The sequence below is a fragment of the Colias croceus genome, chromosome 20 (genome assembly GCF_905220415.1).
Source record: "Colias croceus chromosome 20, ilColCroc2.1".
NCBI lineage: Eukaryota > Metazoa > Arthropoda > Insecta > Lepidoptera > Pieridae > Colias > Colias croceus.
In genome coordinates, this window is record NC_059556.1 from 8685177 (window position 1) to 8704644 (window position 19468).

Below are 19468 nucleotides of genomic sequence, written 5' to 3' on the forward strand. Positions count from 1 at the left end.
TTTTATCGGATACACTTTGGTGAGTGCGCTGCGGAATTGCACGATTTAATTCCGCCATCCCCGTTTTTCCATCGATCGTCGAGGCGCACAGACTCTAGGCATCGCCATATGGTGGACGTTCCATGTACCCGAACAAAGCGGTTCGGATCGACATTCTTCATTCGAACCGCGAGGGACTGGAACATGCTTCCTGAGTCTGTGTTCCCCGACGAGTACAATATGGAGGTCTTCAAGAGGAGAGTGAACAGGTACATTCTAGGGCAGCGCGCTCCATCTTAGGCCACATCTCAGCTTACCATCAGGCGGGATCGTGGCCAAGCGCTCCCCTATTGTACTGTAAAAAAAAAAAAAAAAAAAAAAATAAAAAAAAAAAAAAATAAAAAAAAAGTTCCCGTACAGGGTCAAATGACCTTACCGCTCTTTATATCAAGAATTCGATGAAATTAAGATGATTATTGGTATACATTTAAAAGAACAATTATTTTTTGACGGCATTGCTTTTAATAGTACTTTTGAGTGCTAGATAATGTTTTGGAACCGAAGCCGTACTTAGTCAAATGACCTCCTGGAGTGGGGAAAGAGAGGGGATTGCAACTCTCGATTTTTTCCCCTTGTCCCCATGATTTTTGTACGGCGTTGCGGAATAATGGATTAAAAGCAGTATAGGCATAGTATGACACAGATGCCGTACATGGTCAAATGACCAAAAAGCAAGGAACCTAACTGGTATACCTAAAGTTGGAAATTTTGAAAAAACTTCATTTTGGCGGCAAGAGATGAAACATGTGCCAATCGATAGTACATCAAAATACAAATAGGAAATACTCTTTGGTAAAATGTCGTAATTGATACGGTTTCGGAATAAATAAGGGTTAAAAAAATTTTTTTTTTCAGTTTTTTGAATTATTTGTTACTTCTTACACTTAAAGGTTAAGTAAAAAAAAAACTTATTTACTCCAATAATCAATACTCAATAATTTATTTGCATCCGAAACTGAAACTAAACTGATCTTCATCGTAACTAACCATATCGATACCGGTTGTCGATAAGTGACGCACCGCACGTGCGTATCCCTAGCCCAAAGTTGGTTTATTACTTTCGTTTTGATAGTAATACAACATTTTGAAACCCTTTTATTACAAATTAGAAGTTGTATATGCTTTGTCTTATCGTTTAAGTGTAAGAAGTAACAAATAATTCAAAAAACTAAAAAAAAAAATTTTTTTTAAACTCTTATTTATTCCGAAACCGTATCAATTACGACATTTTACCAAAGAGTATTTCCTATTTGTATTTTGATGTACTATCGATTGGCACATATTTCATCTCTTGCCGCCAAAATGACTTTTTTTTCTATCGCAAATTGGTAGGTATACCAGGCTTCATACTAAAATGTCCCATGCTCTTTACCCTCGGTAACTCTCGGAATTTAAATAAAAATTCCGACTTTGTGGACCACCATTTTTGTACGGCACTGAGCGGTTTCTTATTATTTTTAATGGATCTATCGATGGTTAAGAATGCCGTACAAAAATATATGACCAAAATTTACCGAGTCTACCTGTACTTTTCAATTCTCATCTGCACTCAGTTGGACAGCTTACAAGTGACGGCATAGTGATGAATCTTATTATTTTATGCTCTTCTATCGTTCTAGATATGTCCCCTGGTGGTTCATTTGACCCATATTTTTTTCCTATGCGGGCTTGTAGTCTACAATTATTATACCAAATCTACAGTAACCAACCGCTATGAAGTTCGCACGAACCTCTTACCTAACCGGGGTCATTCACCGCGCCTAACCACCGTGAAGTTGACACATGCCAACCCGCGTGAACACATCGCCGCTCACCTGTCGCGTCGTTGCCACTGAAAACGTTAGTGAAGCTAGCCTCAGAGACGAAACTGTTGGCCGATGTTGCGCCACCGTTAGCGCCACTCGTCGCCGGGAACGTCGCCGCGAAACCGTTGCTCTGTTGTTGCCACGCGGTGGCGTTCTGTTGCGGTTGCCCGCCTAGAAGTTGCCAGTGGTAACAATGCAGTACATGTCGACGATTTTATTACGTGGGCGTGGATGATGGGTGTCATTTACCCGACTGCGATTGAAAGTGGATGCTTTTTAAATGTGTCTAATGAATGTATTTGTTTTGAGAGAAACATTTAGAATGTTCTGGAATGAAAGTGGTTCGAGGGATAGTCTTGATGAAGTCTTAATTGTGAGAGTAACACTGGGTACTACAATGAAAATGGAGACTGAAATGGCGAATTGTTGCCAAATGACATATTGGAATGTTTTATGTTAATTATGTTCTATGGAATGGTATATCGAAATGAAGCATTGATAATAAATATATTTAGCAGTCGGGTATTAATTAATAATAAGTTCTACTAAGAGCAAATTGAAAACCATCACATTCTTGGGAAAGCCAATGAATTTGCTACAAATAAAAAATTGCATTGCATGCATATTTAAAAAGATCTAGAAAATATAAACTAGGGGATCCTAAGTACTGCATCGATATTTTTAGCTTTTTCCTTTAAATACTTACCTACTGCCTTGTCTGTACTTTTATACTAGGTGCAAAATTATTTTACAGTGACACAATTATTATATACAAATTATACCTTTTCACCTTATAAAGCGTTTAATATTGCGTGTACTAAATGTTATTAATTTTAACTACACACATTATTAATTTATAACATTATTTTGTTAGAGCTACGGTATTTACATGAACATTGAATTAATTTTTACGACACATTATTTAATAAAATTATTTCGATAACAAGAACAGAACGTCTGATCTGATCAGAAAGAATAAATCGTCTTCGAAAAATTACCTTCCTATTTTCACCCTACTTAATTTGTTCTACATCAAAACGACCGATAATTATTAAGTTTTTCTCGATTTATCATATACCCGATTTTTATTTTATTCTTATTTTTCCTACACTTACCTCCAAACATGTCAGCAAACGGGTTGCCGAGCGACAACAGATCGTCAGACGCCTTGCTCGCCGTGCTCGTAGTGTCAGACGGCGTCGGACCGAACAGGTCGACGATGTTCTGCGTCTGCGTCTGCGGCTGGGTGGACAGGAACGGGTTGTTCGCTGAGTTCGTTGGTGATTGGACTTTATTCTGTAAGAGTTATGGTCGATATTGTATTTATAGTATGTTATTGTGCGTTTTCTGGTGGAATGTTGATATGGAGATAGGAATTTCATCTTTATTTTGAAAGACTGTAGGTCGATAATGTAATTGACCTGGTGGTTTGAGATGGTGCGTTTTAGGGAGATGGGATTTTGAACTTTATTCTGTAGGGAGGTAGGTCGCGTTATTAACAAAATAAAATAGATGGTAAGAAAGGGAATAGAAACTTTACTTTAAAAGAAACTAAGGGAAAGTGAACTTAATTCTGAAGGGCAGGAATCATGATAATTAATAAATACTTCATGATTGACTAATGATAACATCCCTTGTTGCAATTAAATGTTACTTTTTTGCACATAAGATGCAAACAGATAAGCATATACAAGTCCCATGATATGCTTTACAAGCAATACATTTACGTTTATAATCCCACAAATGATATTCTTGAATAATTTTAAATGCTAAAGGCTAAGTGAACATACAAAAAATGAGCCTAAACATTTTACGACGGATCTGGACATCAACGACATAAATACACAAATGACACATGTTTAACCAATGAATAACACAAACTTTCGCGCAATAAATATCGTGGTCCCCATAATGATTTTTAACCCGATTTAATTCACACAAGACAAAATGACAATGACAACCCTATATATGCTTGAAATGACATCACAATAAACAAAATCACATCAAATTACCTTAGTGAAGTGAACACATTCAAGACATCACACCCATAGTTATACCGAATAATTTATGGACAGACTGACAAAAACCCTCACAATTTTTCACAATAACATACACTAACAAGTTTCCCTGAACATACAAAGCCCTTGACACCCGAGACAGACCCAACAGGAGCCAAATACTGAAATTTCCTTACAAATAACTCAGATATTTGCGTAACATCCTCCTCGCCTGTGAGACCCTCGCCTTGGTACAAGTGGACCTGTAGATTTGTGCCCATTTGTGCCCTATAACACTTTTTTTTGCGTAATAATTTTAAGATTGCGTCGTGCAATTTTTCTTAGATTTATAATACTAATATCCTTATTCTTATCTCATGATTTAATGACTTACCATCGAGCTACGTAATTTTAACTTTTTATCACGACGGGATTTAAGTAAACATGTGTCCTTTACATCTCGTATTTTGACATTTTCCTTGTAAACAAACGTAGCACAAACTTTCGCATTTATAATATTAGTAGGTAATATTATAAATGCGAAAGTTTGAGAGTATCGATCCATGCAGGATGTTTGTTACTCTTTCACGCTACTACTGAAGCGATTACAATAAAATTTGGTATGTATAGTCGAGCCAATTTAATAGGCAACATTTGACGTCTATCAATTTTATCTTCGAAGAGAGGTAACCAGCTTAAAAACATCGATTGAAGTTTATTATTCGATACGGATTTGAAACATTTGTCAATCGAATTTATTAATTTATGATGATTTTTATTCACAAGTAATCAATGCATTCGAAGTAATCAATGCATTCGATTCTAGATGTCAGATTTCGATTTTTAGAGTAACGTCTCTAGTATTTAAAAAGAAAAAAGGTTTATTGACACAAAATTGTAGCGACGTCAGTTCTTCAATTCAGAAATTGTTTATTATGTTTAGGATGGTTTATCAATAAAATGAAATCTTAAAATTACTTGTATCGGTCATTATTATTATAAATATGTAATCGTAATTGAAAAAAGTTAAGCAAATGTGCAGTTCTAACAAAACGAAATATCATAATATTCTCTGTCGTCGATACTAGGTTACGTTGTTGAATTTTGTTGAACTGTCAAATGTTGCCTATTAAAATGGCTCTACTATAGGTAGTTGCAGATCCAGAGTTAGACATACGCTACTTTTTATCCCGGAAATCCCAAGGAGAGCTATGCGGGTTTTCCTTGACTACTAAATCTATTATTTAGCTATTTATTCCTCTATTGTACCAAAGGTTGTCTGGAAGAAATCGCTCTAAGCGATAAGACCGCCAATTGTATTTCTTGTATTTCTTGAATAATAAATAAATAAATAAAGCTTCATATTATAACACGTATTTCACACCTTATACTGGTTCATAGCGGCCTCTTCCTCAGCCAACGCCTGCTGCCGCAGCGAGTCGTCGATGAGCAGCGAGCCGTTCGCGTGCGAGTCTATCCGCCCCGCGGCAGCCGCGTTGCCGAACGACGACGATGTCGATGATAGAGCACCCATCACGTTCGCTACGTTCTTTTGCGCGCTGCAATTCGTAAAAAAAAAGGTTTGTTAGACGTAACTTATGATTTAATATTTTTGTGGATGAATAGTTGTCAATATAGTTGTCATTATATTTTCAAGTCTGAACATGCTTATATTCTAGGAGGTAGCAACGTTGACAAGTGAGCATTTTAGTATAGTTGGTTCTTTGATATGCTGTTCCTTTTGCTATTTCGGTTACAGTCCGGGCTGTCTGGCTGGCCGCAGTGGTTGCGTTTATTAGTGCGCATCTTATCTGCACAGGAAAATATCCTTAATTTAAAGTCATTTTTTAACGCGTAATTTTTAATCGTTTGCCTTTAGATAGATCCATTAGACATACATTTTTTATTGCAAGACGTTTTTTTCGTTGTTAAATAGGTGCCAGACGCAATTTTTATTTCAAAATAATTAAAATATCATCGAAATAAGTGAAATTCCATCAACATGAGTCCCAGTGAAGGATAAGTAATCACTGTGTTACTTATACTATATATAATATTCATTTACTATTTACAGTTTTATATATTGATTTTTATATAATCTACCATATCGCCTCCTTTTCCTCAACGAACCTCAAATAGGACGTTAATGTAAACTTGATAAAAACCAAATTTCATCAAGAAATTAAAGACTTTTTAACGGATTTTAAACGCGATTTATTCATTGTATTATTTTCCCAAGTCTTTAATTTCAAAATGTATAATACTCGCATAAAATCAAGCACTAGAAAATACAAATATCATCAAATTCATATTTATACCCAAAAGTGTAATAAATATGAAACCATCTATTAAAAATATTAGTTTACTAATTATTCAATAAAAGTATTAAAAAAGGATAATATAATATAAATAATAAAGTTATTACTTACCTTTTAAGCGGACTCATGTTGATGTAATTTCACTTATTTCGATGACATTTTAGTTATTTTGAAATAAAAATTGCGTATGGCACCTATTTTACAACGAAAAAAACGTCTTGCAATAAAAAAATTATGTCTGATGGATCTATCTAAAGCAAACGATTAAAAATTACGCGTTAAAAAATGACTTTAAATTAAGGATATTTTCCTGTGCAGATAAGATGCGCACTAATAAACGCAACCACTGCGGCCAGCCAGACAGCCCGGACTCTAACCGAAATATCAAGAGAAACAGTTCAAAAACCCAACTATACTAAAATGACTTTTTTTTTAACGTTGCTAGCTCCCGTACTATTAGCTGTCGAATACTATAAAAAAGCCACTTTCCTTTGTCTCGTGGCGCATTCGTACGAATCGTGCCTAGAGGCTCGGACATTGTTTATACGACGTTCGACCCAACTACCCTCACTTTGCTAATAGTCGTTGACTCGCTGCGATTTGTTATCAACTACCTACATCAATTAGGTAGCTGTGTAGAATCGCAGTACATTCTTATTATATTCAAACTAATATTTGACCCGGCCTCGCGTGTTATTTTTTATAGGTTATATATTTTTAAAATCACAATTTTGGTGTAATGGTAAGAGAGAATAAAAGGTACGGACAGACGTGCTCATTACTAGCACGAAAGCATGCTTTTATTGAGCAAGTGCTCATTAGTAGCACGTGTGTAATGTAATGAGCATGCTTATTAAGAGCGTGCTCAAAAATCAAACGACGTTTGATTTTCGAGCATAATACCCGAGGCGCGGGTTGGGTTTAACATGTTTGCTTATTAGCATGTTATTAAACTTATTATATTATTAAGCTTATTAACCCTAAAGTGGATACATGTACTCTAAGTTTTGTCATAGTTGTTAGTATCAATATTAATTTCCTCGTTCTTGTTAGTCGTTGCCAGTTTCATTAATGTTGTAGTGTCTTTGAAATGCTTGTTTTTTTCGACCTTGCTAGTATCGTTATTGTTGTTAGTAATGGTGTTATTCGTTGTTATTGAAGTTGTTGTAAGTGTAAGTGTTTGTCGTAGTTGTTGAAGTTGCTGTAAGTGTGATCGTTTTCGTTGTAATTGAAGTTGCTGTAAGTGTAAGTGTTACTCGTAGTTGTTGAAGTTGCTGTAAGTGTGTTTGTCGTAGTTGTTGAAGTTGCTGTAAGTGTAAGTGTTTGTCGTAGTTGTTGAAGTTACTGTAAGTGTAAGTGTTTGTCGTAGTTGTTGAAGTTGCTGTAAGTGTGAGCGTTTTCGTTGTAATTGAAGTTGCTGTAAGTGTAAGCGTTTTCGTTGTTACTAAAGTTGCTGTTAGTGTAATTATTGCTTCTGCTGTGTTTCCCACCTGGCGGTCTGAGTGGGCGTATTAGCCGCGGATCCCCGCTTGCCTTCAAGCGTTGCGAGATGTCCCTCGAGCGCGTCGAGCAGACTGCTCGGAGCACGAGTAAGGTCGGGGATATCGCCCTTGTCTATACCCACGTTTTCTGCCACCTGAAGCGAGTTAGAACATATTTTGTTGAAAATATAATACTCAATTTAAACATAAGTGCTTCTTTTCTTCAGAAGTACGTCAAAGGTTAAACTCAATTCTAACAGTGTAAACCGTAAATCATCAATTAAAAACAAACAAATAGCTATATTTTTCTCGATCAATATGTGTGGCTATTCAATATCAAGAATTCATTCCCTCATATCCACCATAATAGATGTGCTTACAACAACTCGTCTTTATAAAGTCAACTACAAGACACCTCTAATACGATATATGAAAAAGCACTGAAAAATTATAATTGTTACTTACCTTCAAGAACTCTCCAACTCTATCCATCCTAATCAGGAACTTTTTATAGAGGTCGAGAGCCTCGCGGCAGTTCTTCTTGTTCATGTCGAAGTATTTCTCCAACAAATTGATTATACCGTCGTTGTAGCACGCAAATAATCTGACAAACGAATTTAATTTCTATCACTTCAGTTTATGGTCACATAACTTAATTTCAGATAGCTTAATGAAATCATGAAAGGAATGATCTAAATCACTAAGAACAAAAAATACTTTCTTATGGAAATATTCTGGGCCATAATAAAATAAGTTTGAAATGTCATGTAAAAAAAAATATGTGCGTGTACTAGTGTAAAGTGAAACTTCTTTATGACCTTATTTTTCAAAAAAATAATTTACTACAACTTTTACTGCAACTTTACAGAAATACGTCGAATCACGCGTGGTAGGGACAAGAAAAAGATGGCGCGTAACGGAAAAATGTCACGCGAAACGAAAAAGAAGTTTCACTTAAAAAAGAACTACAATTAAATACACAAAACAATAAACACGAAAAAGTTAAGAAATATTTGAAACACGACTAATACATGACCTACAAATCAATACCTAAAATTGACCTGACCCACTTCTCCTGCCAACAATATCCAGTAACAAGAACTACCCACACTTACCTAATGAGATCTCTGAACAGCAACATGAAGCACATGTTGATGACGCCGTTGGTCAGGTCGTTGGCTGTGCAATCGAACTCCAGCAACGCGTCCAGCTGAGCCTGCAGCACTGGTAAGGTTTTGAGCAGCTCGTCTGCATTCATCATGCGGAGGGAACCTTCCTCTTTGCTGAAATGGTAGGTTTTGGGGTATTTAAAATTATTAATTTACATTGTTAAAAATATGCCTTAATCAGTGTTGTCCTGAATCATTTTTAGATCCTATACAAATAAGGTACTTTAACAGAGAAAAATATTGAATAAGGCCCCGGAAGGTCAATAGTATTGTTTTGCTCATAATAGGTGAATGCCCTATTATAGTCTTACTCATTTGTAAACATGAAACAGAAAACAGAACAATTTACACACATTACACTTACAATATTACACTTTTTAACGTTGTATCAGTATTCCTAACAGAAAGTCATAAAATAATAAATATAAAACTAAACTCACCCCCTCTTAACCTTGCAGAAGTCGAAGGCGACAGTCCTGTAGGATAGTGCCTTCTCGTTGAGGTATTTGGCGTACCGCCGTATGAACGGTGACATATCATAGCCTGAACATTCAAAATGGTATGAGAGATGACCAAGGACTTGTAGATACATGTAACATTGAAATTGTGGTACCCAGTGGGAAGTGATAGTGAAATTCTGTATATAATAAACTATGGCTTCTATGGATGATCTTTTGCTGATCCTATTTAGTCTAACATGCAACAGAACTTTATTTTTGAAAATAGTGAAAAATATTTTTTTTTTCACACATGGGCTTTTACTTTTGTGATCATATGAAAACCTCTGCATCTAATTAAAGTTTACACAGAAACTGTTTCTTCTTAAAGTCAAAATAATTATAAGGTGCTCGTAAACTGGCTCAATATTTTAGAATACCATCAAAAACTACCAAATATTTACATGAAAAGTGCATAACGTGCATAAAATCTAAGCTACGGTGTAATTTGCTGACCTGTACGAAGTTAATGTAATCCATGTTATGAATAATATTCTACATAATTTACGAATAAGGACTCTATTCAATCAACATACAGTCAACTAAACATAACTGAATGGTACCTATGAAATAAACTGAATGTGTTAAAAATGTATTAAAAACTATTCTAAATGACTTAAAAGGTCTAACCCAATTCTTCAACATCAGTTTTTCTCGCGACCGAATATCCGAGAATTGAAACTGCTAACACATACACACCTAGAAGTGTAGTACATTTAACATCTATAAATAATTTAAATAATGGGTCCTATATCACAATACTCCGTTCAGTCATCTCAATCATTATTTATGATATTTTTTTTTTATTATGAAATATGAAATTCTTCTTATATCTATCTCCAAACCGACATTAAACATTGAATAGCACAAAATTTCAGCAAAATGTTCTTGAAACAAAACAACACAAAACATTACACGAACAAGCAAGCATAGGCCTATAGCATCTATATTTATCCCACTCATATTAATGAACGCCATATTACATAACGTATATAACATGAAAACGAAATCTCAGTTGATTATCCACTTGGGTCAAGGTGGTCGCGGACAAAATTCGCACGATAGAAGCTCTTAGAACAATACGAAGAAATACTACTGTAATGTCCAATTTGTATTTGTTATGACGTGAGAAACTTCATCACAATGGGGTATTACGTGATTTTATACAACTACCCTATAATAAATCGAAACAATAGATGAGCGAGAGACAGGCTTTTCAAGTTAATTGATTTCTCTCCCTCGTTTCAACCTTTTTCATGACTTCTTTTGAGACATTGTCGTTAAAATGGAACATGATACATCTAAATGGCAAACAGAAACAAAACCAAAGCAAAGAACATCGAGGTGCGTGTGCATCACGTGCAATGAGTATGCCTAATGCCACCAAAGCGTGTTTGTATGCGAGTGAACAACACACAAGCCGCAGTTTCGACTCACCGATTCTGGCACCGGCGGCGCCTTCCCGAAAGCCAGGGGAAATTAGAATTCATAGTTAGAACAGTATTATGGTAAGTGTGTGTGTGTGGCGGTTGATTCATATTGCAGTTTGGCTACGGGGAAAACATATTCTAGGGTCGTGATTTATTTCTAGCTTTTGTTGCAACCCTATTCTTAAATCGTGCAAATTGGAATGTTTTTCCGACCCCTACCCTTACGATATGGTTAAGGTAATTTCAATAGCTCAGAAAAGTGTGTATTTCAGTTTATTTAATTTTACAGTAGTGGTATCGATTTTACATTATTTAAAGCGATGTTACTTTCATTTGAACGTAACAATAGGATTTTTCCTCTTGTTACGTTCAAATCAGAAAAATAAGTTTTTCATGGTTGGCAAACTAAACAAATAACTACCTTTCTTTGGTGGTAGTAAATGTTGTTAAATAACAAGTGAGTTAATTACGTTTGAAATTGTATAATTTCCTATACGCTTATATCGAAGATATATTTGCAACTAATCATCCGAATCATTGCAATCAATTACGGTATTTAAAGAAGAAATTGCTTATTAAGTCCATTAATTTATGTATAACATATCTGCAATATGAATCAACAATAATGCCACTATTACAATAACCTAAAATCGTATGCATTCGTGCTCGGAAACCAGTATTTTACATTCGTCATTCAATAAATCTTATCTTATAGAGCGATTGCATAGACGTAATATTTTGGTGATTTGGTGAAACAAGTTATCGTATTTTACATGTTTTATGCAATTAAGTGGCCTTACCTGTATTTCTAGTCATTGAATGTATTATAATCTTTTGTGATATAATAAATAAGGTCACCTCAACATGCGCGCATTTTATACAAGATATTATTTTGAGACGAGTGCGCTAATGCTTTCAGATAAAGATGTTTATAAACAAGTTTTGATTAGGCGAGAAATAGACATCATGCCAGATGTATAGTCTGTGGGTGTAATCCTTTTTTCGGATAATTGTATGTTACATTATTCTAACTTGTGTGTAAGCTGGTGGTTAATTTATCTAATATTGAGCTACAATAAATACTCAAAGAAATAACAACATATTTTGCTCAAACATTATTACGAATTGATCTAAATGATGCAAGATCTAAGTGTCGGCTGGATATTTTGACACACTCGTACGATGTAGAACCCAATTAATTTCTAGGTCTACCTTCTTTTGAAAGGTAAAGTGAAACTATAAATTAAAAAATACAAACAGCTTGGTAAAAATAATATTGGAACCGGACAAGGTCGTCACGTTGTCAATTTTCAATATTTTTAATGTTTTAATGACTGGTTTCCACACACGATAAGAGTTCCGATAAAACATAATTACGATAAACGCAATTTTATAATTGAACGTCGATTTGACGGATCAATGAATCATTATCAACACAGTTTAAAAGGACAATTATGTTTTTGTTATTACTACGATAATTATTCAATAATGTTGCAAATAAAATGTCTATTATCAGCCAAGTGGGCAATCTATGGGAGCATGGCTCTATTTATAGTTGTTGTTAAAATAATAAACATCGGTTATAGATGCATTTATGCGACCTTACCGCAGGAACTTAGTCACGTAAGTAATAATTTACAGATTACCATGTTTATTCTGAACATAAAGTTCAGAAGTTATTAGATTGATGATATACACCAAGGGTTTATAAAAATATACAAGGTCTTTTAATTTTCAAACATAATTTTAAAGATTATGTTATTATTTACTTGTAATATATAGATTAGTCAATAGTCATGTATTCCGAAAATTCGAATATTTTTTTAGAAATTTTAACAGGAACGTATTACGAAAGGGCAATCTCGATTTGCAGCAGATCGCGATAGAAGGATTCCGATAGATAGTCGGACATCTAGTCCACTGTTTCCCACGATATACAGGATTAAAAGGGCAAGTGACTGTTTTAACTTAAGTGAGACAATAAGTCTTAAATGCGTTTAAGACTTTAAACATGCGTTTGTCTATTTGACATTATTATGACTTTAAACAACCAAACTACCCGCAATTCATAATTATTCAAATAATTATAAATCTCCCAATACAAGATTGTTTAGAAGCAAGTTTTTTTCAATTCTATAACCACAGATTAGTTAATAGTCACTACGTTACTAAATTGTTTTATTTAACCCCCTTTCCTCTTTAGTTATTTTCTCCTAATTACCTACATTATTATAAAACGAATAATTGAGACATACACGTGTTACGGATACAATGCAATGCGACCACTGCACCATCTCTTGAATTCGTGTCAAAGGTCGTCCACGTAATATTAGCGAGTATTGCTACGGTAATGGTCTGGGATTGTTGCCGTAGGTCGAGAGTTCGAGAACATTGGGGTCATTAACTGCATTGTAGGTTATTGCATTACAAATTGGTTTAATTGCTGTAATCAGATCCGAATTTTAGCCAAATTTTTGCATTATTTAGTTTCTACTTATTCCTTAAGTGTCTTACCACAAAAAACTTCAGACAGGGTTTATCTTTAAGCGCGGGTTCTCTTTGATCTGGTTTTGTCGTATTTCATAGACAACTATTGAAGTGACATATCCCTGATTTAAAGTTAGACTGTGTTTAAATTGGGAAAAAAAAGTTTAACTAATATGATATCGTAGTTCCTCTCTACAAGGAAAATGGAAATATTATTGTAATTATTCCGATAGTTACTGAAATAAGCAACAACATACAAGACCGTAAGTTTTCATGTGAACCCAAGTGTGTGTTACCTTTATACGCTTCCTCTGTATACGGAAAACGTTTATTTTACTATGAATTATAATAAATACAATATAATACAATAAATAAGATTTTTCAACGTTTGTGCCGCATTGAAGTGACACATAGCTGACCTTATTTCAATGTGTATAACTGAGATTTTTCTATCGTTAGATACAAAACTGGTTATTGCTTAAAAATATTAATTCTATGTTGTATATTTCTTAAGTAACAAATTATTCAATTTTAAACATATCGTAAAAAAATTTTGCGATACTGTCTCGTGATAGATTTATTTACTTATAATAATATGTACCTACAAAAACCAATTGGTTAAAATAAATCAAGTTTAAAAAATATTCCTACAAAAAGCACCCGATAGTGAACACAAGTTTTAATTCTATTAAGATGTTTCCACTTTATATATTAAGTTTAAACGTAAGAACTTCATATATAACTAATCCCTTATTCAATACCAAAATAAGGCTCTATAATGTTTAACCATCCGTCCACCGAGCATTACCAATATGTCAGCATTGTATATCCCTCTAACAATACTATAAGGATCAATGCAGTATCTCGAATATTGTCGCGACCAAGCTAAGGTCAGTAACCATGTATTTTTCTAAGCATTGGTAACTAGCATTCAATATCCCTATCAAACTATACAAGAAACACGGAATCAACCGATTATAAAACCGCAGTTCATCTCAGTTGCTCCAGTTCAAACAATGCTACATAAGGATCAATGTAGTAACTCGAATATTGTCGCGAGCACTAAGGTCAGCGTGTCGTTGAACTTTTACGGTCGACATAACCACACATAACCTAACTTTACAGGGTTTAAGGAACTTTTAACAATGCATGGTATACATAGATGTATAGTATACTATATGTAGCCAATTATCAATATAGTATTGGCAGAATATTATGCGTCTGAACTTTTAACAATGTGTGCTGTACATAGATACATATAGGTAAATATATCTAGCCAATTACCAATACGGTTTTGGGAGAATGTTTTAGTAAATTCTGTTATATAAATCCTGTATTCGTCGCCAATTAATAAATTTTTAAATGGAAACTTGTAAAGATCTGATGGTCTTTTTCTTATATGGACTGAAGTATAATTAAAGACCAATTAACAAAGTACCAAAACAGTTATAATTTGCTTAATGCTTAAACAGTGATCTTTATAGACCTAAATATATTGTATTACTAGCGGTCCGCCCCGGCTTCGCCCGTGGTACATATTAACGTTTTCTCTACATAAGAACCATCCTCGTACTTCAAGGAATATAATAAAAAAAGAATTATCGAAATCGGTTCAGCCGTTCTCGAGTTATGGAATTACAACGAAAAGTGGCATTGATTTTTATATATTAGAAGAATAAGTGATTTTCATAAAAATACAATCTATTTTTCTTATATCAAAACGATACTTTGTTAAATTCAAACAGCATATATTTCTAACAAATTGTTATACGACCATGCGTCTACGAATAAGTATCAAAAACAATATTTGTATAGCTTTATAACCATTGAATCTAAAATAAACATTTAGAATTGTAAAAATATATCCTATCACAAGAGACGGTATAACAAACATTAATTACTCTCGAATGATAGAAAGCTCAAATATCCTCTTAGACTTACTGATCCTAGACCTAAGGCGCCTATTAGTATCTCAGTCAATTTTTTGTCAACTTATTGATACGTATGTCAACTTCTCTTCATACATTTTTAACTAGCTTTGTCCAATTAATTTGAGAAAATAAAGACTCATTGGTCTAAAAGAGCCCGTTTATATTTGCTTATATGGAGTTTACATTCGACCTGAAACAATCATCAAATTTGCTTTGATAACCACGGTAACATAATATTTTACTAAATGGGACGATATTCTGCGAGGCATGACAAGCGAATATTAAAAGATAAAATATGACGCTCCAAAAAGCTAATTTCCTTGAAATGGGCCAACCGTTCTATATTCCCGACTAAGTTATAAGTCGGCTGGAGACGCGGCCAAAACGCCTGTAACATCTGGGTCATTCAGCGCAATTTAGGGGTGCGTGTTCACCCCCCGCCTACATCGTACTAATAAGACGGTTTAATTTGTTTTAGAATTACCCCCACGAAAGATAATATTGCCAAATTATCTTAGTTTCGTAAGGAGATTTATGTGTTACTGTATTTGGTTTGGGACGATTACCAAACATTTATAGACTTTGCACATATGTTTGTACATTCTCTATATGTGTCGGAAAAAAGTTTTAATTGATCTTGATTACCAACTTTCAATTTTAAATAACATTTTGTTACATTGACGTAACAACAACAAAATACAATTCAATACATTAATAAGACGGTCAATATTTTTAACCTTTACATTCACATTTGACCATCCTGTTCCTCCCTTTCTTATCGAACATAAACCTACCAAAAGACCATGTCCTGCAATCTCAAGTTAGCTCACTATACAATGACACCAATCCTAGATTGAGTAACGCACCTCAAACTTGGCAACTGCACTTAATGAAGCTATAGCTATAATAAAATACGCAATATATTACGTCACAATTGTTAAACGTGTGCGCGACCAAAATATACCTACGTACCTGCGTACGCGTCGGCTTATCAAATTCAATTTCTCACTTCATTACCTACATATTCGCGTATACCAGATGTCGTACATAGCGTATCTTGTTAACATGTAATTTTAGTTTGTTATGGTTAAAATTATCGGTAATATAAAGTCTAATACATTATAATGTAAAAAGACTCCTATTATTATCTTGATAGTTATATGAAATTTCGACGTTTTTAATAATAATAATCCTCTCTGAACGCAGGGCTTGTTTAAGGGCCAATTTTTTCCGAAGTTTTAGAGGTTTTACGCATATTGTACGGTAAAACCGAAACATCTCTGCTCTATGAAGTGATTTATTACGCACACAATAAATATAAAAGGTGTAGACAATCAATCAAGACCAGTTGACGTGTGTAAGTGGTTTGCTAATACCAATATAACTCAACTAGTTACTAGACTAATATATTGTCCGGTATCATCTTACAATATTGATATGTTCCTTAACAATTTAAAGAAAAACAAAAAGGAGTTATAAGTTTATGTCTTTCCTTTTTATCTAGTTTATCCTTTCTGCGATTAAACACAGTCCGCAAAACGCAACATATAAATAGTGCCTAAATGAATGATATTTTAAATATTATGTTAAAAATGTTTTATGTAAACAACTAATACAAATCACTATAATAAACCTAACAATTTTAATAAACAGAACTGTGTCGATGTTCGTCATAAACTTTAAATCATCAAAAGCTCAAGCTCTTTTCGAATAACTTCTTTCACTTCAAATAATGAACAAAGTCAGCTTGAGAATAACAATCAGAGTTACCTTGCACGAGCCCTATTATTTTCAAATTACATATTTCATTTCATAATCTAGCGTTGTCTAGGACATTTTATTTGCAACATTATTAAATTCAAAGCTAGTAAATATGGGTATTAAAATATATTAATACAAATTAATTAAAAAAATACATACCTTGCACCCCGCTCTTATCTAAGAAATTACTTAGTTGAAACGTCGAATTACTCGACGCTAAATATTGCGTGAACCTCTGAAAAGAAAAAAATAATATATGAGAAAATCATTAAAAAATTGGATGTTGAAATCAATTTTTTGAATAGTATAAGGTCATGATATTCTTCAGAAGATGTTGAAATGTAAACAAAACATTAAATAACAAAGAAACAATGAATTATTTTATGCAATATATATGAATAAACCAATATAAATCAAGATATAATTGCTATTTGCTAGTAGCAAATCCAACCCACACACCCTACTTACAAAAGTCTTTTATCATTCTCTGTATCGATAAACGCAAACCCGTTCAATTCTAAACGGTCGTACGGTATTTATTATCCTTTATTATTTTCTCAATATAATATGGCCAAAATATACAGTCTTGTTACTATACAACTAAATATAGTATCAACTACAGAAAACCTATAAATAAATAATAATAAACAACGCTAAAAAACGTTAAAAGACTATCCACGTGACTCAGCATAAAATTTGTATATAAAAATACCTGTATAGAAGCCAAAAGTTGTTGTTTTTATCGACGTAGGTAACTGAGCAAATACATAATTTGCGAATTAAAATACGCATACAAATTTATATCTAGACATACACAAACATCTATCCCATCTAAAACATGGCCGTTCATACCAAAAATGAAAAAATTACTCCAAACTTTTTCATCCTCTCATCGCAAATTACCAGATCTTTAGCAAACGGAGCTAAAGCATTAGGAAACTGTACGTATGACAAACTGATCGAGGCCACCGATAGTCGGTTACATCAGTTGTTACTAAAGGTTAACCACTGAACATAGTGTTAGGTTGCTCAAGTTGTTGCTGAAACACCAGCCAAATTGGCCATACTAGTTATTAAAAAAAAGTGCACACGTGTCAGATGTGAAACTTCTTTGGCAATATTCAATCGTCGCCTTACGCCATGACGTGACGGTATTGCCATGACGCGACCTTGAAATTTTACTCTCAACGCGCCTAAAGAGTTTCACTACAAAAAATAAAACATCATGAGATTATGATCTGTAGAGTGGATTTACAGGTAAACCTCTTGCTTATCGTTCGTGACAGTTAGTTGTTTTGAAGGCATTAGTTGTAATAACAACTAACGCCTCTTAAACAACTGCTATGTTTCAACAGCAACAGGGACCTAATTTCCAGTCCTTTTATATACCTGCGATCTTAGTTCCAGTATAAACAATTCTTATTTATAACAAACTTTGAAAAAAAAATCTCTACTGTACCTTTTTTTGACGAGGTGCGCTATGCGTATAATGTAAGCTATTTTTTTTACATTATTTTTCAAGAACGCGCTGCCTTCATGTGTTAATTAACTGTTTAGTATAACAGCTTAACAATTGAAATAGTTGAATCGGCCAAAAACAAACGGAGAATATTTTATTAAAATTCTTGACTGATCAACTATTTAAAAATCCTGTAACCGGGCTTGCATCGTTATAAATGGAATAAATAAAGTAAATTCGTAATTTATTTACGTCATCATAATTAATCTATAATTCTTATAAGAAGCAGACAACACAAAAATTGGGAATACGTTACACCCGGAATTTTCCAAGCACCTTGAATTATGTACGTCATGGAGATATAGTAATAAATATGTTTAAGAAAAAATCATCGATTCATAAGATACCTAAGTAAATAAAAAAGTGTCGTATCATCGCTATAAAACTGCCTTTTATTTCAACTGTAAAATTAAGAGGTAGCGCGCACGAGCAACTTTGTCTCCGCAACTATTTTGTCTCAGCAACGATTTTGTCTCTCCACCCATGGGCTAGTATGAAAGTGCGCGCACGTAGCGACGCAACTCCCCATACAATTGATGGGAGAGACAAAATAGTTGCGGAGACAAAGTTGCTCGTGCGCGCTGGCTCTAAGACATGTTAAAGAAAACTCAACCAAACTTTATAGTATCCAGTTATAACTTATAGTACAAAAACAATTTTCCACGCGACTGTACACACACAAGACGAAACTAGGTCACTTCTGGTTTATCATTTCTACGTGACATATTTTATTCAATAGATCCATTTGGGGTTTTAATCGAAACGCGAAATTCATTGCTCTCGACCCCGTACTTTTGAGATTTGTTTAGCTCAAGGGTAGAAATGTATTACGACATTTTATTAAGGACACGAAATTTCATACCAATATTGTTCGTTATGATAAGCAATTTATTTTCATTGGAATTATAGAAAATGCTTTGAATTTTCGATTCGTTCCAATTTATTAATTCGATTAATATGTGTATTTGTGCAGTAACTATAGTATATATTACTTGCAAAAGCGTAACTTATCATAACTTACAAATCCCTTCGGA

The 19468-nt window shown here is 33.9% G+C and overlaps 1 protein-coding gene across 10 annotated transcripts in view; it reads right to left on the reverse strand.

Annotated features, from left to right (window-relative positions):
* Positions 1–19468, reverse strand: part of LOC123701086 (phosphatidylinositol-binding clathrin assembly protein LAP) — a 39826-nt gene that overhangs the window by 11385 nt on the left and 8973 nt on the right. For 4 of the 10 annotated variants that reach the window (XM_045648519.1, XM_045648515.1, XM_045648513.1 and 1 more), the window contains exons 3-12: positions 17075–17150; positions 10744–10764; positions 9250–9352; positions 8756–8923; positions 8106–8244; positions 7650–7795; positions 5226–5400; positions 4039–4104; positions 2960–3140; positions 1854–2015 (exon numbers count right to left, since the gene is read on the reverse strand). In XM_045648519.1, coding sequence (XP_045504475.1) covers positions 1854–2015; positions 2960–3140; positions 4039–4104; positions 5226–5400; positions 7650–7795; positions 8106–8244; positions 8756–8923; positions 9250–9352; positions 10744–10764; positions 17075–17150 — 1237 coding nt within the window. The remainder of the gene's footprint in view (positions 1–1853; positions 2016–2959; positions 3141–4038; positions 4105–5225; positions 5401–7649; positions 7796–8105; positions 8245–8755; positions 8924–9249; positions 9353–10743; positions 10765–17074; positions 17151–19468) is intronic. The other 6 variants (XM_045648517.1, XM_045648521.1, XM_045648523.1 and 3 more) reach the window with 4 other exon arrangements.